General features: G+C 49.1%; 1 protein-coding gene across 1 annotated transcript in view; it reads right to left on the bottom strand.

The window, feature by feature from the left end:
• Positions 1-436: 436 nt before the first annotated feature.
• Positions 437-25,210, bottom strand: part of PDIA5 (protein disulfide isomerase family A member 5) — a 90,420-nt gene continuing 65,646 nt past the window's right edge. The window contains exons 12-17 of the mRNA XM_008052803.1: positions 15,630-15,700; positions 14,960-15,120; positions 11,574-11,704; positions 7,436-7,506; positions 1,055-1,189; positions 437-666 (exon numbers count right to left, since the gene is read on the bottom strand). Of these exons, the coding sequence (XP_008050994.1) occupies positions 586-666; positions 1,055-1,189; positions 7,436-7,506; positions 11,574-11,704; positions 14,960-15,120; positions 15,630-15,700 (650 nt within the window). The 3' untranslated portion in view covers positions 437-585. The remainder of the gene's footprint in view (positions 667-1,054; positions 1,190-7,435; positions 7,507-11,573; positions 11,705-14,959; positions 15,121-15,629; positions 15,701-25,210) is intronic.

The raw sequence follows: 25,210 nt of genomic DNA, 5'->3' as shown, positions 1-25,210 counted from the left end.
CACCGTCCAGGCCCCTGAAGTGGCAACTTAATTCTCTTTAAAGAGAGAACAGAGAGGGAATGGAGAGGGGAAGAGAAGACAGAAATTGTTGGAGAAAGAGAAACATGTAAATGAGTTCCAGGAAAACACACCAAAATTGAAACCACCGTGAGCCAGAGAAGCTAACGCCTGGCTACCATTTGCTTCAGCAGCTCAATTTCCCTGATCATCTTAATGTATTTCCTCTCAATAGCCTGTCATTTTCCACCAGGATATTTTTGTGGCCCAATTTCCCTGTTCTGCTCTGCAGTGACTGATAGGGCCAGCACCCTCAGGAGTCTGTGCACACGCAGCACTGCAGCGTGGCTCTGCCTCCCAGAAGAGGTCGTGGAATGACGAGACCACGAGTATCTATCTTGTTAGTACAGGCACCATGAGAATAAACCACACCACTAAATAAATGGCTTAATTTTATTTCAAAATTGTACAAAATGGCCATAAGCGGCTATAAAAAACTTTGTCTTTAGAACATGTGGAAATTCAGAAAGAACAACAAAAACAGGTATCGTTCACAGTGTAATGGAAAAGCTTTCTCTGAGACAGAAATTACAACTCTTCCTTCCTTTTCCCTAGTCTTTCATGGTCTCCCTCCCGGAGGGTTCGAATAAAATTGGTAAATCCCAATTCCTGCAAGGAAGAGGAGAGAAAGAGAAGGAACTCAAACCCTGGGTCTATTGTACACCCTTCCTCTCTCCCCTCCCCTCCCCTCTAGGTGCTCAATCCTGCAGCAGAGCAAGGTAGGCAGACCGCTGCAATGTCAGGAGGGCCAGCTTGGCTTCTGAGGCCAGGCCTGAGAAGCAGACCAGGGAACTCTGGGCATCCTGGGGTCCATCCCGGCTCTGGGGGCAGGACGTGTGGGACAACTCCTTAGGACTCTCTTCCAGGCCCAGGCACACTTGGACTCTGAGTGCAGAGTGTTCCAGCTGACTTCTGTGGCTTCTGGAAGCCACCCTGAGCTGCCCCTCCCCAGTGGCTGTTTCTCTGCCCATCAGCAGAGCGTGCTCCGGGCACTCACCGTGCGGTCGCTGTCATACTTTTCTGCAAACTTCCCATAGTGGTAGTAGTGGAAGGTGGGGTAGGCCTTGACGGCCTCCTGCTGACACAGATCTTGGTTCTTGTCTTTGACACAGTCGACAGCAGCACAGGCAATCTAGGGGGCAAAGTGAGGCCAAGTCAGCACAGGACATCTCTAGGAAGAAGCCTGGACCTCTCCACATAGACTACATGTCTGGCCCATGCCACGGGCTTGCTGTGATTTTTTTTTTCCCCAGTAGCAGGGATGAGCTGAACCAAAGCTTCTCAGCTTAAAGCTCCCTTGACACCGATGGTGCTTGTTTTCAATTTCCAAGGCAGATGAGTAAGGCTAGGGGACTTGGCGTGGAGTGTCTTCACACTACCTTTTGAAATTGAGAGTATAATGACCATAAAGGGAATGATGACTTGAAAGCATCTGCAAACCCCACAGGCTCTGTGATGTTTTCTGTGAGGCACTGGGATTCATTCGTTTATCAGCTAATACTTCCCAAATGGCTATTTGGTGGGGGAGTCTAATAGCAAGGTTGGGAGCAGGAGCTCTGCAGTTAGGTTTCCCAAGTACACTCTTGGCTTGTCTGCACATCAAGACTTAAGGAAAACCACTTAGCCTCTTGGTGCCTCAATTTTCCTGGCTGTAAAATAACATATAATAACAATACCTGGGTTATCAGGGTATTATGAAGATATTCTGCCCCATATCAGGATATTATGAAGACTGAGTAAGGGAATCCAAGTGAGGTCAATCAGCACAGGACCTGGCACAGGACTCGTGGTCAGGAAATGGCAACTACTATTACAGCCACTCCTTCCGGCCCCACCCCCAAGCTTTGTCCCTGCTAGGCTCAGCGTCTGGGCACAGAGTTGGGTAGAGAGACAATTCCAACACGGTTTGATGTGAGGTCTGAGGAAGGCAGTCCAAGTGCCAAGAGAACCCAGGTGAGTAGAGCAAAGGCACGTGGCAGATTTGCCATTGAGCTGAGGCAAAGAAGGAGGAGGAAGCCAGGGAGCATACTCAGAAACTAGGGAGGAGTACAGCATAACTCAAGCCATCCATTTTTGATTGGAAAGAGGTTCCCCCATTGGCCACTGGTCTCTTCTTGCCCACCTAACAAATCCCATGTGCTGGGTAGCTTTTCCTCATCATGTGTTGTTCTTTTCAAAATAAGAGGATACAAAGCAAAATGGGCAACTTTTTTCCTCTTGAGGGTCACAAACCAGGGAAGGGGGAGAAGGAAGGCAATTAATGACACCATTCAACACAGAAGCACCAGGGAAGAGGGCTAGGGCGGATTCTGATGAGAGGGGAGTCCTCTCTCCAGGCAGCACTGCCTGAAGCCCCATCGGGTGCCAAGCCTGCTCTAGGTGTGGGGTGAGCCATGGTGACCTTGACAGAGCCCAGCCATCAAGGAACAGTCACATAACAAATGAGATCATTTCAGATAGAGCCCAATGAATGCTTGGAAGGAATGAAAAGAGGGTGATTCAGTGAGATAATTTAAAAGTGTTGAATAACCATGATTCACACAGTTCTTTGGCTGCTGGTGATTCACATTTGGACAGAAGCAGGAGAGCCCTGCAGGCCACCGATGGCCATATTTCTGGTCCCATACCTGGTGTCCAGGTGAGCAGCCAGAGTGAGGAGCGAGGTGCGCCCTCCCTGCCACCCTCACCCTGCCCTTCTACTTTTCAGCCACATAACGTTCTGTGTGGCAAGGCTTAGAGCAGAGTTTGCAAACTCGCTGCACACAATCCGTATCTGGCTCTCAGTCCTGTTCTATTTGGCCCACATAGGATTTAACAAAAAAAATAAATCTGAATTAGCTGCCAACACAGAAAAGGAGCCAGGAGATTTAATATAAAAATGTGGCTTTCCAGCTCCTCTTTAAAAGTCAGAAGACTTGATGGCACTTACCCTGCATTCCCATAGGTGACAACCAGCTGGAGCAGAGAGGCAGCTGTCTCCTCCAGGCAGGCTACACGGGCCCTCACCCACCTCCACCTGGAGCTCAGTGCACCCAGGTCGCCTGGCTGGCTCCTCCAGGCTTCTTTCTGAGAACTGCAGCCCACCCTCTGAAGCACTTTCTGAATTATTTAGACACGTGAGGTGGACACTCCTCTGGCAGTCTGCAGGGTTCCATTCCATGGGGCAGGCGCTATGGGGCCCAGCCCAAGGGACACAGGCGTCCACGCACTCTCCCTCTGCACAGCCAGCGACTGAGAGGCCTCTGTGTCCAGCTGGGGCCAGGAGCTGATGCTCTGCCACACTGTGAAAGTGCTGGATGAACACTGCTCCAGGCTGCTGCTCTCCTGGCATCCGCTTTAAATAATGAATTTAATTTGTATACATGCCCTGGAGTCGTTGGAAATGTAATGTGTGGTTTTATAAGTCTACTAAATTAAAAATGTGTACTTATTCTGAATCACCTAAACTAGCTGCCCGCCACATACCTGGAATGCAACGTCCAGCTAATCCACATTCAGTTTCTACGGAAGAGGAGACAAACGCGGCCTTCCCCAAAGGCAGAAGTTTAGACTCTTTGGAAAGAAGGAAGCAGATAAGCCTCTTCCCAGCTGCCACAATTCCACCTGGCTACATGCCGGTCCCTCGCACCCAACTCAAGATCTGTACAGGTCAATCACCCACAGCACAGAATGAACAACTATGACTTCTAGATTTGTTCTGTGGTGACTGGCACATGCTGTCGGTGCCCTGCCACATGCCCTAGGCCCAGCACTTGCCACCACACCTGCTACGCTCGGCCTGAGAGCTTCCTCCCAGCCACAAGGAGCTGGACGTAAGGCCAATGACAGATAGGAATTGAGGTGCCCTGGCTTCCTCGACCTTCAAGTAGGACAACTCTGGAACAGTTCCTGGTGAGGCCTCTTGTGGGGCTGAGCCTCAGTCACCCAGTTACCTGCCACAGCACACCTGCTTTGGTTCCTTTCCTTTCCTGTCTCATGTCCTCATTCCCCTCTGGTACTTTCTGAGATCACCTCCCAAATACATTCCCTGCATACAAGTCCCAGGAACAGGGCCAGCTTCTGGGAGGGCTCACACTCTAACAATGCCTATTGATTCAATTCTGCCTCGGTTCCTTTCCAGCTGAGGAACTTTGGGCTAGTCATTTAACATGAGCTTTAATCTCTTCATCTGCAAAATGAGGAGTGTAATAAGACCTAGTTGAGCAAGCTGCCGTGAGGATGACATGACATAATGCTTTTAGAGAAAGAAGAGTTCTCAGTAAATACCAACTATATTACTGTTCCTTCATTCAGTCAACAGAGGTCTAAGGTATCCAGACTACAGGGAATTCAAGGACAAATGAGGTCCCTGCCCTCAGGGAGCTTTCACTCGTGATGGGCAGTAGCCAACCTTGTAAGCCAGAGGACCTACAACCACACGGCCAGATTCCAGTAGTGATGTGCGCTGACCACAGAGGAGGGGCTCCCACTGCCTCAGGCCTCCTTCCAGGGATGACCTTCACCAGGCAAAGAGCAGCAGTCCCAGCCCCACCCCACCCCACCCCACCCCAGGCTGGGGACAGCTGGATGTGCAGTGAAAGGTCAGCCCCACTTCACCAACCCCCCAGGGGTCCTTGTCCTCCCTGCCCCTTCAATAACACCATCCACCCCAACACTAACAGTTTGCAGCCCTTTCGCCACCAGCATGTCAACTGACAAAGTCCCCAAGTAAGCTCCCAGGAGGGGGTGGAGGCTCCCCAGCTAAAATATGGGCTGCCGCACACAGCTTTATTGATTCAGTAAAATAAATCTCTGCAGGAGCTAATATTGACTTTGGCTATGAAAATGGAAGTGAAAAACCAACTGCATATTGATTGGGGAAGAAACAGGGACCAGCTTCTGGGTGGAAAAAAAACACAGTTCCAGCGAAGAGGTGGCAGCACAGAGCACCAGAAGAAGCGGGAGTCAGGAGACCCAGTTCTGGCTGTCAATGACCTGCTGGGCATCCCTGGGCAAGGGGCACAGCTCCCCCTCTGGACCTGGGTACCTCATGAGTAAAGGAAGAGGTGGCCAGGCCAGCAGTCCCCACACACCAGCCTGTGGCAGCACAAAAGCCAGCTCTTAAAAACCACAAGCTTCCGAAACCGTCCCCCAGACACTCAATCTAAGAGTTGTAGGATGGCACTCAGCAATTGTAGCACCATGCCTGGAGTACAGTGATCACCATTAACTTGACCCGCCCCCACCCCCAGGCCAGATGGCTGGCTTCCTTGATGTTATGAGTCCCAACTCCAGGACCCCTAGGCAGGCCAGCTGCCTTGGACAGAGAAGTTAAGGAGTGTGTTCCTGAAAACGAGTAAGGGTGATCCCTGGCTCAGAATAAAGGAAGTTAGAAGGACTTAAAGAACATAAACCCAAGAAAAGCCAGTAACATTACTGGCCCCAGATAAGACAATCAAGCAAAGGTGTCAAGGAAATGGGACCCTTGTGCATTGGTAGGGGAGGTGTGAGGTGAACAGGGAAGAGAAGGGCTGGCTTTTGGCTGCCCGCTGTGGGCCTGGCAAGCCTGGCCTCACCTGGACTGACGTGGGTCAGGCCACAGGACAACCTGAACAGTGGTCTGGTGAGCAGAGGTGCCATGTCAGTGTGGGCTGTCCCTTCAGGGTTTCCTAGCCAACCTGGAACCTCAGCTGGACCATGCTCCCTGACTCGGCACTCCCCAGCATGGCAGGGAGAGGCAAGCACAAGCTCCATGTATCAGTGACGCCTCAGGATCCCTTCCCAGATCTTCTGGATCCCACAGCCTTTCTCTTGCTGCCCAGAGCATGCAGCGTCTGTGTGAGGGGTGGTGGAAGTGGACATGGGGTGACTGCTGTTCCCGTGCTGGGGATGGATAGCCCTGCTGTGCTGGATATCCCAGAGCCCCCTGAGCAAAAACAAACACCCTGTGGTGTGCACAGGTCCTGGGTGGTACCAGTGGACGGGAATGGTGTAGGACATGGACACCAGAAGCCCCTCCCGCCATACCCATTTCAGTGCAGAGAAGTGGCAGGCAGAGGAAGAAAGTGCTTCTGGTCCTGGTGCTCCTTCTAGTTGGGGTGAGGGTGTCTTGGAGGCATAGCCGGGGGCTGGATAACTACAGGACTCCCTGAGTCTAGGCAGGGTCCTGGGGTCTGGGCAAAGTGGGAATCTGGTCCCTAGTTGTTGTCCCTCCATACATGTGTCTGTCCCCAGGCTGGCTTCCTCTGACTTCCTGTCCCTGCACGGTTCTCATGATCCCATCTCTGCTACTTCCTCTGGGCCCATCAAGGTGGCCCTAGCAGTTCTATCTCTGCCTCCACCAGGCCTGGAGGAAACCTTCAAGCCTGACTGCCTTTTGGTCCTCATCAAAGTCTGCAAGCCCTGCCCTCCACTCAGCCTTTGGATGGTCATCCAGCTCTGCTTATGAGTGCTGCTTCTACGACACCAGCTGACCTTTTCTGCCTCAGATGAACCTCCATCTCCACCTACTTGGTCTGTTTATCATCCAGGACTCTCTGCTTAGCGCGTACCTGGTTTTGGTTCCTTCCAGCCCGCCCTGGTCCCACCTAAGGATTGCACCTAGGAAAGCAAGACACCCCCACACACGACTCTGGGTCTCAGTGTGTATGAGTACATGTCCCCACATAGCCATGGCCTCCTGGGGTCTGTTAAGAGAGGGTCTCAAGGCAAGGAAGAATCTTTGTAATCATCTGTGCCAGCACTCCGCCTGGTGCACGTGAGAAGGGAACTCAAGGACTGGGAGTTGATCTCATTTCCCTGAGTTCAGGGGTCTTTCCCTGCCCCAAGCCCTCTCCTGGCAGCAGCCCCTACTGCCCTGGCTGCTGGAGCTGCCCGGGGGCTGCAACTGAGGGCCGCGCCTGTAGGCCGGCACTCTAATCCAATCTGCAGCTCTAGCTTGTTAATTTTATGCTTCATCAGTCGGCAGCTGCAGGAGACTCACTTAGGCAGCACGAGGCTCCACGACACAGCCTTGCTCTCCTCCACCGTAGCCTCCTCCAGTTGACTTTTGTTGGATTTTTTAATTTGTATTTTTAATTACATAAGAAATGCATGACTATAATCCTACCGTAAAAATGTTCAAGCGCTAAAAAAATAAACGAATTGACCCTTTTTACCATCCCTCCCCTCCAAGTAAGTGCTGTAACGGTTCAGTGTAGCCCTTTGCGTTGATCTTGTAGCATAAATCCAACCTGCTCTAGCTTGCCTTATGAAGAGAAAGTCCCAGTGCCCAAGGAATCCCTACTTACTGGTTTCAGCAGAATTTCACCTGTTAGGGAAGGGACCTGAATGGCAAGGAGGAAGGTGCAAGGATCAGCTGGAGGCAGATCAAGAGATGAAGAGGCGTAGGTATCCTTACCTTTCGGTCATCTTTGAAGGTGTCAGCAGTAGCAGTAAAGTGCGGAATGACCTTCTTACAGTGTGGACACCCTGCATGAGGGAGAGTGAGAGCACACAGGATGGCGTTACACGTGCACAGAGGCTGCAGAGCCAGGGGTGTTTCCTGGACCCTCTCGAGAGGTCTTTCTGGGAGCCCCACCCTTCCTACCCCAGTGCAAGGTCCATGTGTCAACCCTGCCACTCTTAACCACCCTCATCCCCACCCGTGTGTGATTGATCTGTCAGTGCGCTCCTGCCTGGGCTGGGGGGATGGTCACTGTGGTCTGGTTCTGCCGGCTCCTTTCATAGAGGCTGTCCTCAGGACAGAGCAAGAGCCTGGTGCAAGGCGTAGAGGGAGCTTTGGGTTTGGGAAAGAAAGACATGTGCTTGGGATTCTCCAAGTCAGTTATCTTCTCTTGCTCCAGTGGCAATGGCACATCTCTCCATTTCATGATGGAGAGGAAGTGGTGCTGAGAAAGGTGAGGGATGGGTGGGGGTGGCATCCTTGTTTATTTGGTGATATATTCTGTCTGAAATGGGAGCAGGGGTACCTACTGTGCCAGAGCCCCTGCTGCTCTTGCTTTGCAGCTAGCTGCCACATTCCTAGTACTCCCACCTCCACCCCAACCCTAGGCTGTGCCAAATGAGGCCCCTGATCCTCAGGTTCTGTCTACCCTTTGCTTTACAATCAACCTGACCTTCAAAGCCAGGAATGGGGGCCAAGGTAAGAGAAAGATGAGCTAGAAGAAGTCAACGGATAGTCCCTGACACTTCCTGTTACAGGGAGAAGGCCTGTCACCCACCCCCATCTTGTCTCTTGTTCTGAGCTGAATCATCCTGAGCCCCCTCAGTTCTAACCACAATGTCTCAGGAGCAGGGCAGGGAACTGTGTGGGGCCACTTTCTCTTCCTGTTCAGGTGAGCCCAGGAAATTGCAGGCTGTGCTGGTGAACAGAACTGCCAAGAAGGCAGAAGGGCTCTGAGGGGAGGATTTCCATGATCGTGGGGAGGTCTGGCTCCACCTCACAATCTCCTGACGTCAGCGAGCGCACAGGCCTCCAAAGACAGAAATGACATGGTGGTGGGAATAGAAACGGCTTTGCTCATCTGCTTTCTCCTCTTAAAAATAAGAGAAGAATGACTGGCGTTTCAAAGGGTTTTGTGAAACCAAATTAAGGCTAAGCTACAAGTTTAATTTGAATCTAGTGCTTGAGCTGGTTCCTGGGATGGGCAGGACCACCCACATGGCCTGGCTGGTGGAGGGGCCAGCTGGCCCAGGGCAGCGTAGGGGGCAATGGGGAAGGGGTTTAGAGGGATTTTCCCAACATCTGTCGCAGAAGAGACCTGGGCTGGTGATGGATTATAACAGAACCAAAGGAAACAAAGTGCTAGGCACAGCCTAACTCAAGGCAGAGACTGGACAGATGATTTTTTTAATTGCCTAAAACGGTAATTACAAGTAATACGTCACTAATTTGACCTAACAGAGAGGAAAATAGCTCAAATTCATGAAAATATCACACTATAAAGGAATGATGTTATCTAATTTTCAGAACACTTAAAGAGCACAGTCTACTGGTTAACCAGCTACGTCCCAGATCCTGCAGGCAGCGGCAGGCCCCTCGCAAGGGGCATATGCCCATAACAGCATTAGGCTGGTTGAAAATAACCCCCCCTTCCTCAAAATCTAGTTTCACTATTAATTTTTCCTTTTTAACCTCTTTGCTTACTGCAAGTCTAAAGGTAACTGTCAGCCTAGCACAAATTCCTGTTACCATCAATTTAAAATATCTAGGCCTCAGATTAATGGCCTTCTGTTGCATCTAATTTTCTCATTATCCAAAAGAAAGAGCAGGGCCAGTAAATAATGGGAGGGAAGGCTGCTTTAGAAAATGCAAGAAGATGTTTCCCAGAGGTGTCAGGTGGACCAGAAGCTGGCACGATTTTTAAAAATTTGGCCTTTTTTTTTTTTTAAGGCATTGCCTCTTTGTAGCAGGAGACCAAGGAAACCTCCCAGACTGGGGACAGAGTAACAAAGACCGAGGACAGGATGGAAAATTCCAATTCTGGAGACTCAGCAGAGCTGGCTTAAGAAGGGCAGTCACCATGACCAGACCATTCAGAGTAAAGGGAACAATGAAACAGCAGGAGGAAGATCTGCATTGAAGCTGGGGAGGCAGGAAGTATGGGGCAGATATGGTGGGAGCGGGGATGGGGTGGGTGAAGAGACGTGGGAAGAGGTGAAATGTTAAGGGGGTGGATATAAGGGGAGCAAGAATACGGGGGCTGGCTTTTTAAAAAGTTATATATCTTTATCAGGTTCTTTACCGCCTGACTTTTCTGTAGCGTTTGGATTCTTTATACCTAAATAGCTATAAAAAAAAAAGTATCATTTTTTTTCACTGAAAAAATTAAAAGGTTTTTTTTTTTTTTGGTCCTCGGATAGTCTCCCCCCTTTAACCCGCTGATAAAGACGTGTCTCCCTAGACGTATTAGGGCAAGATTTAGGGACAGAATAATGCAGTAAGAGAAATGAAAGAACTCTAAGGACCAAGCCCTTTGCCAGGGGTTGAGTCACTTGGTGACACTGCTCGGAACAGGCTGCCTTGAGAATTTTGTCAGGGTCGACCGTGAGCCCCTTGAGGCCTGGCAGGGACAAGTCTCCTTCCTTTGTCTCCGGGCCCAAGACATGGCTCAACACAGAGCTGTTATTTGATGAAGAAAGGAAGGAAGGAAGGAAGGACATAGTCGTAGCACTTTAGTAGCCCAGCAGGGTAGGTGTCACTATCCCAGATTCCCTGGGGATTCAGGAACCTGCCTGCGCCAGCAGCCAGCGGGGCCTTTGTGTCTGCCGCAAATTCCATTTAGTCAGAAAGGAGCTGAAGGGGGATAGAGGGGGCAGTATTTAGTCTGGACTTTGTAAAGTCTACCCTGGGGCAGGTCAAGGATTCCCATTTCTGTAGCCAGTAATGCTGAGAAGACTCTCACTTGCTGAATCCTGCTTGTGACAGAGAGAGAAGAGTCTGTGGGAGGGGCCTGTCACTAACTTGCTACACAGCCTTGGGCTAAGCTCAGCCCTCCACTTCCCCTGCCCAGGACAATGTCAACATCTCAAAATCCACTCAGGGCTTCTGAGCACACTCTACGGACAGATGAGGACAGCGGGAAGCTCTCTAAGAAACTGAGAGAGAACAAATCCTGCCCCGAGAAGACAGAAAGACAGGGGCAGGGAGGCCCCCTCATGGAGGGGCTGAGGCTGTGGAAGGCCCCGCCCAGACATGGTGAGCCCAGGGAAACTTCACGGATTGCTGACACTCGAAGGGGGGGGGGCGGGCGCGCCAACAGGAGGGCCCGCTACAACTGAGTGGGTTTATGACTAGATGGAGCTGCCTGGCTTCTCTACAGACCTGCAGCTTTTATTATCTTCACTCCATTAAGCTGAGCTGTAACCTGGGGGAGAGAGAGAAGGGCAACAGAAGAGTGGGAAAGTCTAAGAACCTTTCCTTTTAAGTAGCAATTAACAACTTCCAAATGGGAATGCACAAGAACCCGAGGTCACAAACACCAACGCCAGCAGACGTGTCACTTCCTCAACTTAAGCTTTGATTAAAACAAGATCACAGGGGGACAAATGTGCCTGTGCCTGTACCAGAGCTCCGGGGCCACCTGGGAAGGCCAGGAGAGGGGCTCCAAGATGTATGGTCAGGAGACAGACTCCAAGGTGGAAGTCAGAGCGGGGGGGCTCCAAGGTGCAGAAGGTGAAGTTAGTAGCTGGAGGAGGAGGTAGCCGGAGTGTGGGGGGGAAGGGACGGGCAGCATGATGGAACCCAGGGACTAGAGGGGCCTGGTGTGTACCACAAACTGAGGTTGAAGGCTTTAGAACAGACATGAGAAAGGTTTCCCCACGTGAGGGAGCACCTGACAGAGTTAACAAAAGGAGGACTTGGGTTTTAGAGACCTCTCAGCCTGGAATGAAATCAGGGAGCCTGGCTCACAGTGCGATGATCCTGGAGCCGACTAGTGGTTGCCATGGTCCCTGGGGTGGGGGTGGGGGATCTCTTGGTTCAGTGGGACCAACCCCGCTTACCTCGTCCATGAGCAAGTATTCGAACTACTTACAAGGGGCATAGAACATGACCAAGGTGTGTTTCTTCTTCTTCAGGGTCTCCCGGAAGTTGTCCCCCACCAGATGCAACACACTTGTCTGCTGCTCTTCCCAAGTGGGCTCTGGGGGTGGGGGAGCCTCGGGGCTGCAAGAAGCCAGGGGTGAGGGGGCAGCCATGAGGAGAGACTTGTGGAGGGCAAGCAAATCAACCCCCCACATCCAACCACTCAGGGAACACGCATGATAAAGTCTGCATTCCTTCTAAAATTCCTAAATTTTGAAACCTCAGTTTAAACAGGAACAAATCTGTAGCATCAGCAAAGATACTCGATACTCTGATTCCCTCTGAGGAGCCTGTTAAGGAGGCATTTTGTAAAGATGTGAATGACCTGATCTCATTTCAGGGCAGAGCAGCCTCTCTAAGTATGGGCTACCATCCCCTGACAAGAACCTCCTCCACCCGGGCTCCCCAGCCCCTCCTTCCTGCCTCCTCTGGGACCCTAAGTGAGTGTTCAATATCTTCTGCTCCTAGGCCTTTGTTCTGGTGGACAGAGCATGGGCTGAGAAGTGGAGGAGACCTGGGTTCAAATCCAGATTACTTACCAACTGTGTGACCTTAGGTAACTTACTAAACTCTTCTGAGCCTCCATTTTCTTTTCTGTTACATGAGCACAACAGTACCTTCCTACGGGATCTTTTTGAAGAGCAGAGACAGTGCATGTAAAGCACCTAGTCAGTCAAGGCTCTCTTACTGAGAGCCTAGATGCTCTAATAAATGCCAGGCATTGAACAGATGTTTGCCATTTCCAGTATCTTGCTATCCACTGGGTCCCTCCACTCTGCCTTGCACAGGTATGGATCCTTAGGGTCTTTCAAAAGCCTTTGGTGCCTTGCACCACCCTACAAAAGCCCCTCTCTCTCCTTCCCTTTTCAGAGGCATCTCTGGAGAAGGAGGACCCCACGTCCTTCCCTCGCACTCAAGCCACAGCCCCAGCACAACCTGGCTTCCGCTGACCAGGCCTGGCACCCAGCTGAGTGTGGCCTTCTCTCTTCTCCTAACTCTACTCTGTGCCCCTGCAATTCCCAAAAGACCTCCTCTCCCTGCATGGCTCCAGCGATCCCTGTGGCTGAGGATAACCTGAACCCTGACCTCTCCTCCAAGTCCCTCTTTTCCAGGTGTTTCTCAGGCATTTCCAGTTGAAGGTCTCACTGTCGCCTCAAACCTACCATGACTTAGAACACATGACTCTTCCCTCCTCTTCCCCAATCAGTTCTCCTCTGACAACTCCTCCTGTGCTGATGACTGAGACTGGACCCCCCTAGCCTCCCTGTCTTCCTCCCTCCAGGTACCTGGATCCATGGTTGACACCACGCTTCTGACCTTTCAGCTTTGCCCATTCCCCGAATGCTGCCTCCCCAGTGACCCACAGCCTGCCACCTGTGCATGCCCATGAAAACATCATCCGCCTCACCCGGCACCGTCTGCTCGCCCTGCTTCTGGATGACAAGACTCAGTTCTCCATCCTGGCACCATCTGTTGTTCATGCTCCACCTGAAGGATCCCTTCCAAGTGTCCCTAGGCAGGGCCCTTAACCTCTCTGAACCTAAGTTTCTTCACCAATTAAACAGGAATAAAAACTCAAGCCTTAGTAGGACTTGAGGACAAAATGGTGCAAGAGATAGGAAAGCATTCTGTAGAGGCTGAGTGGTCTTTTCAGTTATACATTGACATTGTCAGTTAAAGCCCCACGTGACGGTTAGAATCAGACATAAAAACAGCTTCAACTTTTCTGAGTATTTCCACATCATGCACCGTGCTCATAAGTGCTTTTCACAACAGTCTCCTTTTATTTTCTATAGGAAAGCATTGTCTCCATTTTACAGATGGGAAAGTGGGCCTTAGAGGGGTCAAGTAAATGGCTCAGGGTCACGAGCTGAGCGCAAGTCTCTCAGACTCCAAAGTCCATGTATGCTCTTAACCTCAAAAGCACTTACACCTAAAAGCAGTTAGCCCAAGGGCTTTTCAGGCACTCAGTAGCAGCCACTACACACAGGAAGGACAGAGGCTCTCCAGGCTCGTTATTTGTGTCCAGGACTCCCCAGCACTGATAAGTACTATCAATGCTCCCAGTTCCCTTGGCTCTCTAACCACAAGGGCTAGCATCACGAGGCCCTGGCCTTTATCCCTCACCATACCCAGGCCCTTCTGGTGAACCAGCCCCAGCACCAGAGCAAGGCTGGAAAAGAGTCCATGAACAAACCACCTACTTCAGACACCAGACGGCTTCGAGGAGTGAGCGTCTCGGCTCTTTCAGTGGCAAACCACCACTCTCCTCTGGTCCCAACGACAAAGGCCTGTCACTTAGAATCTTCCCCCAGTGGACCAGCAGGACAAAGTGGGAGAAGCTGAGGCCAGGTCCTCACTACCCCACTCACCTTTTACCTGAGGCCTCTCCTGAACCGACTGGCAACTCTGCTCCCATTTCCTAAGATGGCGCTTCTTAGAACACCATGGGTCCCATTCATACCCCCTGAATCAAAGCTTCACGGACAGCAATCTCAGAATCTGCACTTTAAATACGCACTTCATACCAGGTGATGCTCATGTACAACTAAGCTTGAGGACCAGTGTCCTAACAAAGTAATTCAGACTGTATGGGTTGAATTTGTCTCCCTCAAATTCCTATGTTGAAATCCTACTCACTTCCTCAGGTTGGAATTATATTTGAACACAGAACTTTTAAAGAGATATATGAGAAAAACTAATACAAGATGACAGGGGAGGGGAATGCAATATGACCAGTGTCCTTATAAGACATACACAGGCAGAAGATGGCCAAGAAGAGAAGCCTCAGAAAAAAACCAGCCCTGCCAACATCTTGATCCTGACTTCTAGCCTCCAGAACTGTAAGAAAATAAACTGTTAGCCCACCCAGTCCATGTAACCTTGTTATGATGATCCCAGCGCACTAATATACAGGATGATGGGGTCTTTGGAATCTTTAACCTCGCCCCCAAACACCACAGCCTGCACTATGGACACTACAGGAGGCTCAGCCAATCACTAGAGTCTCCATTTGTCTCCTTCATTTGTTCAAAGAGATGGAACAAAACACACACGATGAAACCTTGGGCTGAGACAGGGACTGAGAAAAAAAACACACAGTTTAGTGGGTCCGATAAAACTGCTTCCAGAAGGGCCGCCAGTGATCTGCTGGCATAGGACACGTAGTCAGCACATCAGGAGTGGCTTTAGGGTTGAGGAAGTCAAATTCATCTTGGCTCCTGTGGCCCTGAGCCAAGGACAGCAGACTATAAAGTTTATTTCACCTCCTCAAGGTGGTCTCCAGTGGCTGCCAGCCAGCAGTCAAGACATGCTGTCCAGATAATCAAAACTTACTTTTGCATCCACTCAATAAACTTCTTCTTGGTTCTGAGCACAGGCACTGCATATTTCTCTCCATTCTTAAAATAATTCAGTGTAGGAAACTCTGAGATGTAGAATCTTTCTGCCAGGGCCTTGTTGACAGTGGCATCAACAGCTGCAAGGACACCAGAGCTCTGGGATGGGGGAAAGGTCAACCATGCAATACAGCCTCAGACGCGGTGCTAGTGGAACAGAGGAGCCCAGACGCTAGCCCTCCCACCCATCCTGGCTCTGCCAGAATTTAACTGGGGGTGGGCTCCCACATTCCAAGAAACAACTGAATGTTGGCATGTCCATCATTTCTCATTTCTGGGCTGAGGTAAGGCTTTCAAATCTGCCCCACCAACCATGTTAACTGAGGCCTGTTCCCACTAGCCAGGGTCCCAGAGAAAAGAGGGAGTAATTAGATGTCACCTGGACAGGCACAGGAATTGTGGTCCCATAGTCCTTATCACCCTTCTGTCCCTGGCAGGGACCCCACCTGTGTGACTAGGACATGCGTACTTGGGGACTCAGAAGGACCACAGGTCTCCAGAGACTGGGAGAGCTACAGCAGGATTTTTAGGAGACAATCGCTGTAGCAACTCCACATGTCAGTGATTCTTTACAAGAGAATGGTGAGGGGTAAGGAAAGGAAACTTACGTCCGCTTCTCCATGGAGGACTTCCGCTGCCTTCTCAAACTCTGGCTTCATTTTCTTACAGTGTCCACACCCTGCAGGGAGAGATTAAGAGAAACCATTTCCATGGCGTGGAAGGCTTGGGATGCTCCCCTGGCCACCTCTGAAGGTAGCTCCCCATTCCCAGACTCCGGGAGTAGCTGAGAGAATACCTGGGGATACCTGGGAGAAAAGAAAAATAAGTGCGCCTGATCAAAGAAATCCTTGCTAAATTCACCAGGATTAGGGTGGGGTAGGACGGAGGTATCCAGGAGTCAAAAATAAAATATGACATAAGCAATGCCTTTGTGTGCCTTAGTAGCCCATGGTACTAATCAGTGCCTTATATATTCATGAAAGCCTCACAAAGTAGGACCTGACATTATCTCCACTCTGCAGATGAGAAAAGTGAGGCAGCAAGACGAGCAACTGCCCAAGACTACCCACACAGACACAGAGCTGGACCGAAAACCCAAGCAATCTGGCTGGAGGCCTGGCCGCAGGCAGCATGTGCTTCCTGGCACCAAGCTACTATCACCATCATCAACTTCTCTGGGCAGAAGGGAGTATGGAGTACTTTGAGCTGGGAATAAAAACTGCCAGAAGCACAAGTATGGGAAAAAAATTAAGTTCCAATTGTTCCCACATGATATGATGGGATCTTCTTGGGACAGAAGGCTTTGTCCTTTCCTTACAACCGCATGAATACAGTAAGGTGTCATGAATAAAACATTTTTGATACATTAAACAGAAAATAAGCACTTTGTGTAGATGACGGATGCTGGAATTTGTAAACTGTTTTCATTTTGATAGAAAGAGTGCTTTCTGGACTTTGATGCCGGAGGGGCTGGGGGGTGAGGGGTCCAGAAACCATTTCCATGGCGTGGAGGGCCTGGGATGCTCCCCTGGCCACCTCTGAAGGTAGTTAGTTCCCCATTCCCAGACTCTGGGAGTAGCTGAGAGAACCTGGGGATACCTGGAGAAAAGAAAAATAAGTGTGCCAGATGAGGCTAAAGCTGCTGGAAAGATGAGCCTGGCTGTGCAGGGGCTACATGTTAACCAGGCTTAGTGGTTGATAGGAGGGTGTGCTGTGTCTTAGGAGCTAAGAACACTGCAATTCTACTACTGATGGATGGAAAAGAAAGAAGAAAGAAAGACAGAAAGTCAACCGGTATTACCAGAGGAATCCCCCCATGCCCTCCCAGAAGCCACCTGAGCCATGGAATCAGCTTTCCCGCCTCCATCTGAGCACTTGGCTGGGATGAATGCTCCTGTCTGCTCCAAGGTTGATCCTGCAGAGCACAGCTCCAGGTGGTACCAAGACATGAACATGTCTCATTCTGAATCTCTTCATCCCATTCCTGCCTGTATCTGACTTTCTTAGTCCATCCTCATCCTGTCCCTCCCAGGGACAAGCAGCTCCAGAGTTCCTACCCCTACTTACTGATAACAGAAAACCTAACTGATCATCAAGCTTCTAGGCAGTGTTGTCAAGCTCCTCCTCTGGACAGAGCATGACGCAGTCAAGGAAATGGACCCTGATGGAATGCAGTCCAGGGAGTGGCTACAGTTCTCAGCTGCACCAACATGTTGGTTCTTCCCAAATGGGCATAAGGAAGAAGGATGTGGGTAACCCTGAACTTGGAGGTTCCCCAGTGCCCAGTGGGCATGAAGAGGAGAAACTGCTGGGCATACAGGCACCCCTGCTATTGTTATGTAAGAAGCGCCTTACTCCTGTTGGGCTACAATGCAGAAGAAAAGAGAGAAATAGTGTCAGACCTTGGGATCTTCTAGCCTGATGGCTGTGGTCGTTGATCCACAGGGGAATGCAGTGCATACACAATGCCTTATAGAGATGAACGGAAAAGGAGTACTCTTTGTCCCCCAGCCTCCTGGGGAGCTGGAAGCTCCTTCCTTGTACTTGCACTGCACGCTCATCATGCTAGGCTCTAAGCACCAGATTGTGACTCCTTAAAGGTGAGATCTGGGGGATTTTTTTTAACCTTGTGCCTCCTCATTGGTGAAGCAAAAGGATCACCATTTAATAGTTACACGATAAATATTCACTGGCCAGCAGTGAAAAGAACAGACCTAATTAAATAATTGGTAGACACCTACTAGAGTGATCAGGGATTTGAGAAGACCTCCTGGAGGAGGCAGCCTAGAGGAACAAGGGTGTCCCTGAGCCCTATTCAGTGGGATCCTGCTGCCAGGGTGAGCAAGGTTGCCCCAAAAAGTATTCCTAAATCTCCTCTGGGACTGCTGGGCTCCTGCCCCACCCTTTGCTTCCTCAGGACCCTCCCTGACCACCTTGTCCAAAGGCACCTCACCCCATCACACCCTCTCCCATATCTTGTTTTATTTTCTGAATTGTACTCAAAAGAGTTGGTGTAATCTCACTTGTTCACTGCCCATCCCCTTACCTGGAATGCATGTTCCATAAGCACAGGTAGAGGCTCTGCTATCTAAGTCACCACCGCATCCCTGATATTGACCACACTGCCCCACGCACTTTCTGAATGAATTAACCTCATGCTTCGATAGTTAGGTTTACACCTGTGCATACAAGGTTTAACAGGAACAAATGCTTCATGGGCAAGGGCCATGGCTTGCACCCAAATTGTTGCTAATTTGACTAAACACCACTCGTTAGTAGAACTGGCAGCCAGGTCTGTTCCTGTGCACATCCCTTCCTCCCTCCCCCAACTCCCCCTATTTCTCACTAGGTCTGGAAAACGTCTTCAGAGATCTCCAACATCTAAGGATATTGCTCTAAACTTTTCCATGCATACCCCAGCGTTCTCTTGGTATCATTAAGGTTTTCAAGTCTAGCATCAATTCTCTCTGTCCCTTGAACAAGACATTAAGGCTAAGCAATAAACTTCTGCAAACAGAGTTCAGGATGAGGAGCCTGACCAGGCTCAGCAGGCTCAGAGGAGGAGACAGGTCTGGCTGAGCAAACGCATCCCTCCCTGACACCTGCCTGCCCGGGGGAGGTGTGGGTGAGGGATGGAGCTGGCCAACCCAAGCCCCAGTCTCCTGGGCCTGGCCTTGGCCTTCAGGATGTCCCTGGCTGTGTGGGCAGCAGGATAGCCAGAGGAGGAGGGTTACACGCGGGGAGCAGGATTCCGGCCCACTGCATTTAGTGTCCTGATTGTGATTTGATAGGCCATTAAGTTTTATTGCCAAACTTCCTTGTTGGGTTTTTATCATCTGTGTAAGTGCACTCACTCTTATTTCCATGATCTGGCATACAGGTCTGCACATCAACCCCTCCATCATGCTCCTTTCTGGCTGTGGGAATGCTGGCCTCCTGTCAACCCCAAGCCCTCAGATTCCTCTGGATTTCATTACAGTCAATTATACTTATGATTTTATTACAGACCAGTGATGGGGCTTTCCTGGATGCTGGGAAACCAGAGCTTCCTGGTAGTCCGGTAATGGGGTAATGTCTGGGCCTCGGGATGAGCCTGGTTCCTGCTTTGCTGGAACTTGGCTTAGGGCATGTCAGGGAGGGTGGGTTTTCTATAAATGCGTGCAGAAATGTTGATGTGTTCACGTTGTGAAGGACCCCATGGAGACCTTGGGGCTCTTTCAAGGCACCAAAGCAGACTCATGGCAAGCACAGGCATTTCGAGCAGCCTCGCGCTGCAGATGCCGCCATTTATCACACAGCCCCTCTTTCCATGCAGAGAGGGTTTGGTTTTTCCTTTATGTTAGTGCAAAATGTGGATAACAAGCTTTTAAAATTTTACTTCCAGGCTTCTATCCTGAGGAAATAATCTGACATGTAGACAAATATTTATTCATGAAAATGTTCTCTGTAGCATAATTTATAATGGAAAATACGGTAAACAACTCAAGCCTTCAACATTATGGCGCTGGTTAAGCAATTTATGGTGCCATTATACAATGGAATATTATGTGGCCACAAAAAGCATGTAAAAAAGCATTTTTAATAACATGAAAATACTTACAAGATAGTGTTAAGAGGAAAATGTAAAGGAAGAAGATGCATGGGAAAAAAAAGGCTTACAGAAATCAAATTAAATCCCATCCTCCCACCTGATACAACCAACAAATGAAAAAAATCCAGATGAGCTAAAGAAAGAAATGAAAAACCAACATTACAACAAAATATAGGGAAAATTCTTTTCATATTTTAGAGGTAGATTTTCTAAGCAACCCATAAATTCCAGAGATCAGGATGGGAAAAGACAGACTTGTAGAATAGCTCAGTGGTTAGGCCGTGGCCTCCAGGACTGCCTGGGTTTTAAACCTGGCTGTGCTTTTTGGCTGTGTGACCTCTGGCAAGTTTCTTAATCTCTTGGTAGCCTCCCCTTCCTTACCTATAAAATGGGAATAATGATGACATCAATTTCACAGGACTTGTGAAAATTAAATGACCTAATATATGGAAAGTTCCTAAAGCAATGCCTGATCCATAGTGTGATTAGGGATCAATAAATATTATAGGATGGGCACAGTGGCTCATGCCTGTAAGCCCAGCACTTTAGGAGACCATGGCAGGAGGGGTTACTCAAGCCTAGAAGTTTGAGACTAGCCTAGGCAACATAGCAAGACCATGACTCTACAAAAAATCAAAAAATTAGCCAGGTATGGTGGCATGTGCTAATACTTTCAGCTACTCAGAAGGCTGAGGAGAACAGTTTGCCTGAGACCAGGAGGTCAGGGCTGCCGTGAGCTACGATGTGTAGCACTGCACTCCAGCCTAGGCTAAAGAGTGGGATACAGACTAAAAACAAATAGATAAACAAACACCAGCCTGGGTAAAAGAGACCCCAACTCAAAAACAAACAAACAAATAAATATTATACCTATTACTTGGCTACAAAGCCTTTAAAGCTTTGTACAATGACTGGCACCATAGACAAAGCAAGTAACAGCCTAAGAAAGGGAATATCGAAAGCACAGAAAACAAGTAAAGATGAATATCCATAATTATAGAGTGCTAGGTCAAAAAGAAAAAGACAAACAACCCAATAGAAAAATGAGCAAAGGGTACGAATTGGTGATCCACCCAAGAGACATGAAAGGCTGATTATCACATGAAAAGATGCTCAACTTCCCTAGGGGCCAGAGAGATGTAGACGCATTGTTCTTTTGCCCAGCTTTGCAGAAATATAAAAGGTTGACAGTCCCATGGTTGCAGGGACACGGACTCTGACACACACTGCTGCACACAGGAAAACCCTTCTGGAGGGCAATCTGCCAGCATCTACCACAGCTCTCACACTCTTACTACCCGCCCCCACCGCCAAGCAACTTCACTTTTAGGCATTAATCACTAATGTTTAGATATGTTCCCATCCATACACACTCACAAATGCTCATTGTATTATTTGAAGGGTAAAAAGCTGGAAACAAAAGCCTATCAATAGGGGAATGGTTTAAGATGTATGACAAATTCAAATTATCAAATACTAGTAAGTGGTGAAAAAGATTGAGGTAGATGTATATGTCAACACCAACATTTACATGAAAAAAAAATCTATAAGATCTACTGGTAAGTGAAAAAAAGCAAATCATCTACCAACTGCTAGTTAGTGGTTGGCCCTGGGAAGGAATGGGGGAAGCAGCAAGGGAGTCTCACTGTTCGCACAGGTATCCCTTGAACTCTGCACTGCTAACTACAAGAATGCTATTAATATTATTCTTAAAGTATCTGTGCAATTAATAAAATAAAGTGATAGCATGAAAACATTTTATGGCATGATGGTTATACAAACTATATATGTGACAAAAAAAGGTCAGTTTTACTATATGTTAATTTTAAAGATAAGGGTTAACAACAAGGGGAAAAAATAAACAAAAAGAAAGACTAGGCTGGGTGTGGTGGCTTACACCTGTAATCCCAGCACTGAAGCTGAGGCAGGAAGATTGCTTGAGCCCAAGAATTTGAGATCAGTCTGGACAACATAGTAAGACCTCACCTCTACCAAAAAAAAAAAAAAAAAAAAAATTGAGCTGGGTGTGGTGGCATGCGCCTGTAGTCTCAGTTACTAGGAAGGCTGAGACAGAAGGATGGCTTGAGCCCAGGAGGTTTAGGCTGTAGTGAGTGGTGATCATGCCCCTGTACTCCAGCCAGGGCAACACATTGAGACCCCAACTCAAAAAGAAAAAAAAGACAAGTAAGAATGATGACAACAAGTTGCTGCCTCTGGATAATGGGATTATCAGCGGTGTTTTCCCTTGATCATTTATGTGTTCTCTGTACCTTCTAAATTTTCTACAAAGATTATATATCCCTTTCAGGATAAGACAAAAATAAAGTTACAAGATGAAAAACAAAAAAGATAATAGCAGAAAATCTGGAATCCCAGAGATAGCTCAGCTCCTGGAAGGCAGGCCAGGCTGCAGCCTCCAGCACACACCTAGTGGCGATCTGTGGTAAATAAAACATCTCACCTGGCACCTGCTGCCAAGGAAAAGGGGATAATGGGGCAAGTGGTCCCTCCAAGCCCCTGCAGCACTAGGCAGGGAAAGGGGAGGGGTGCTTTGGGACCCCAGCAGCTTCTTTCTTAGGCCCCAGCACCCACATGGGTGTCAACGGGCCCAGCAGAGAGTTAAGCTGCTCCTCAGAGACACCCTCCCTGGGACTGCCCACTTGGCTCCATGAACATGTCCACATGTATGATGCTTATTCAGGTGGTATTACAGCACTGTGTCCTTCCCCTGCCTTACACAGGCCTGGAGACACATGGGGAAAGACAACAAACTGTAAACAGTGACAAGAGAAGACCGGAGATGGTGGACAATCTGATTTTTCTCATATAGAACACTGCAGAAAAGCAAAAGGTACCATGGGGTAGCATCAGTCAGTCTCCTGCTGACACGCCCTTTGTGGACACCGTCTTTGTCCCCTGCGGGATGGAAGAACTGAGCCCGGTGCTGCACTCAAGGCCTCACACTGAGGGCCAGATGGCAGACAGGCACAAAGCCTCACTGACAAAGGGGGAGTGCTGAGAGAGGCTGCTCCGGGTTGTAAGGCCCAGGTCTGTCACACACAGACCATGTATGTGCCCCTTTCAGAGGCCTTCACTCACACTCAGCCTGTCCTCCCCAGGAGGCCCAGCCAAGCTGCTGGAGGGCAAGGTCTGGGGGGCAAACCTGGTTGTAAATCTCAGTGGGCCTGGGGCAGGACTGGAGCTCATCTATGTGAAAGGCCTAACACTGCCTCTGGCCCGTCTTACTTATTTAGGTGTACGGGTCGCTGAAGAATCTATGGAGGGCTTCCAAGGGGCTCCTGCTGAGAGAGAGAGAAGACTGAAGCGGTGAGAGAGGCTGAGGTGAGAAGAGAGTAAAGGAGCCCATGGAGATCTCAAGGTCAGTCCAACTCTAGGTGACGGGTAACATACAGCAACCAAGGGGATGGGGTGGGGTGGGGGCGGGGCTGCATGCCTTTCCTGCTAGGAGTCCAGCAAGGCGGCTCTGCAGACATCCTGTGAAACTTCCAGGCAGAAAAGCAAGTGACTAGCCTCTGGAGCATACAGGTGCCAGGGAGCACTCACCTGGGGCAGGCAGAGGCCAGGAGGAAAGCTGAAGACACTTTCCTTTCCTGGCCACTCTAAGCAGTACAGGGAGAGAAACCAACACTGAGCACATACTGTGTGCAAAGAAATAACACACAAAGAAAGACTGGGGTTCTCTCTGGGAGTCAGTATTAGAAAGCATTTTAATTTTCTCCTCTATACTCTCCTACATTATCCCTTGATACAATGTACATGCATTACTTTTATAATTAGCAAGGAGTCATAAAAACAAATTCAGTTTTTAGTTTGAGCCCTATTATTTTGGTCTGTTGGGATTTTTAAAATCTTAATACAATGTCTGATATTTTAACTGGCTCTCCTTCTTCCAACTCTAACCCTTACAAATGTAAAAGTATGCTTTTTTTTAAAGCATCAACAAAGTTACAATTAAAAGCAAGTACACATCCTCTAGACAGACCCAGGCCAGATTCACAGTCCCAATGCACCGAGGGGATGCTTTCCCCAGGGCAGTTCCATCCTGTTCCTTTCTCCTCATCACAGTCAGGAAAATAGCAACTCACTTTGTCAAATGTCTTGATAAAAGGATGACATGCTAATTCACCAAGCTAGTAATCCTGTAACAAGATAAACCAAACATATCTGGCCTCCTGGGTAGAATCTGTGGTGTACTGTGTTGACAGATCCCAACTTGTTTTTCTAAGTCTCCAAAGTTGTTTGTTTCCAAGCCGCCACAAACCTGGGACTGAAACCCATAATCTGTAATTTCCAGAATTCGCCCTTTCTGTACTTGGGAAACCTGGGATGGCACTGCCGGTCTCTGTCCTGACATTTGCTCTTTTCTCTGGGTCCCTCAAACACTGTAAAAGTGGTTTCCCAACCACTGGGAATTATCTGAAACCCTCTTGCACGAGTTACAAAGCCAGGCAGCTGAGAACTCTCTGTTCTCAGGTCGCCGGTCTTGAGTTCTGAACTCCTTTAAAACCACGTACAATCCATCTCTTCTCAGGCTAAACCATGCTCCCAGATAAAGAAGAAATGTGTAGGAAGATGATTTAATGCAGAGCTTTTACCATCTGATGGGAACGTTAACAGGCAGTTCCCCAGGATGTTAACTGTATGCTCTTGCCCTGATCCTTCTCACACACGCAGAGCCACGAGTGGTCAGGGGCTGGTGGGCTCTCTTGACTCAGACTGGAAGGAGATACATGAAGGTGAAGATGCTAGAGCTTCCTGGGGGGAGGGGGGACTGAAGACAGCCAGCCACTACCTGCCTTCGCAGCGGGGACAGGGATGCAAGCAGGAAGATTTCCGCTCTAGAGCCAACATCATAACTTTCTGCATGACTTGCTTCCAACAACAACTCTGAGACTGGCCAGGAGAGCGTATTTTAGCTAAGGAGACCATTATGCTTTTACCTGGCTGACCTAACTGTGGGCAGTTTTTCAGGCACCACTAACCTTGGGGGCACCCTCATTAAGGCCATAGCAGGCCTGGTGGTGACATGCTCCTAAGGCCTTATCTGTCACTGCCCTTAATCAGGAGAGTCCCACAAGACTGGAGGGTCTCTGACACTTAGTTCTGGGGGCTTGCCTGTTTTCTAAAAATTTAGAAGGAGAAGGGACATAGGAAATACCTTTCTTTTGGAATCTCTTAAGAATTCAGCACTGTAAGAAAGGAGTTTAAATCCACAGTAATGGTACCTTTATGAACAATTCTTGGACTAAGCAGACCCATGGACACTATGGGGGAAGGGAAGAGAGGCAAGTGACCAGGGGTCGGGCTTAGACCCTTTTCCTCCCAGATCCTAAGGCTCTTCAAGTCTGAAGCAGTTCAGGACTCACAGAGTAGTAGACAGTCCGCATTATTGCTCTGTGCCACAGTCTCCATATCCGTAAAAGAGGATTAATCCTACTCACTTTGTGGCACTGTGGGTAAAATGAAAGATGATCCTTCAGGAAGCCACTTGGTCATCACCATAGGGTGACACAACTGTTGGCATGAGGACCCTCAATGAGTAAGAGGATTAATAGCATTCTCTCCTCATGGAATATG

The sequence above is a fragment of the Carlito syrichta genome, unplaced genomic scaffold (genome assembly GCF_000164805.1).
Source record: "Carlito syrichta isolate Samal-C Ts95f unplaced genomic scaffold, Tarsius_syrichta-2.0.1 Scaffold287526, whole genome shotgun sequence".
Lineage (NCBI taxonomy): Eukaryota > Metazoa > Chordata > Mammalia > Primates > Tarsiidae > Carlito > Carlito syrichta.
Note: the sequence above shows the minus strand (reverse complement) of the source record. Positions and strands in the feature narration are given on the sequence as shown.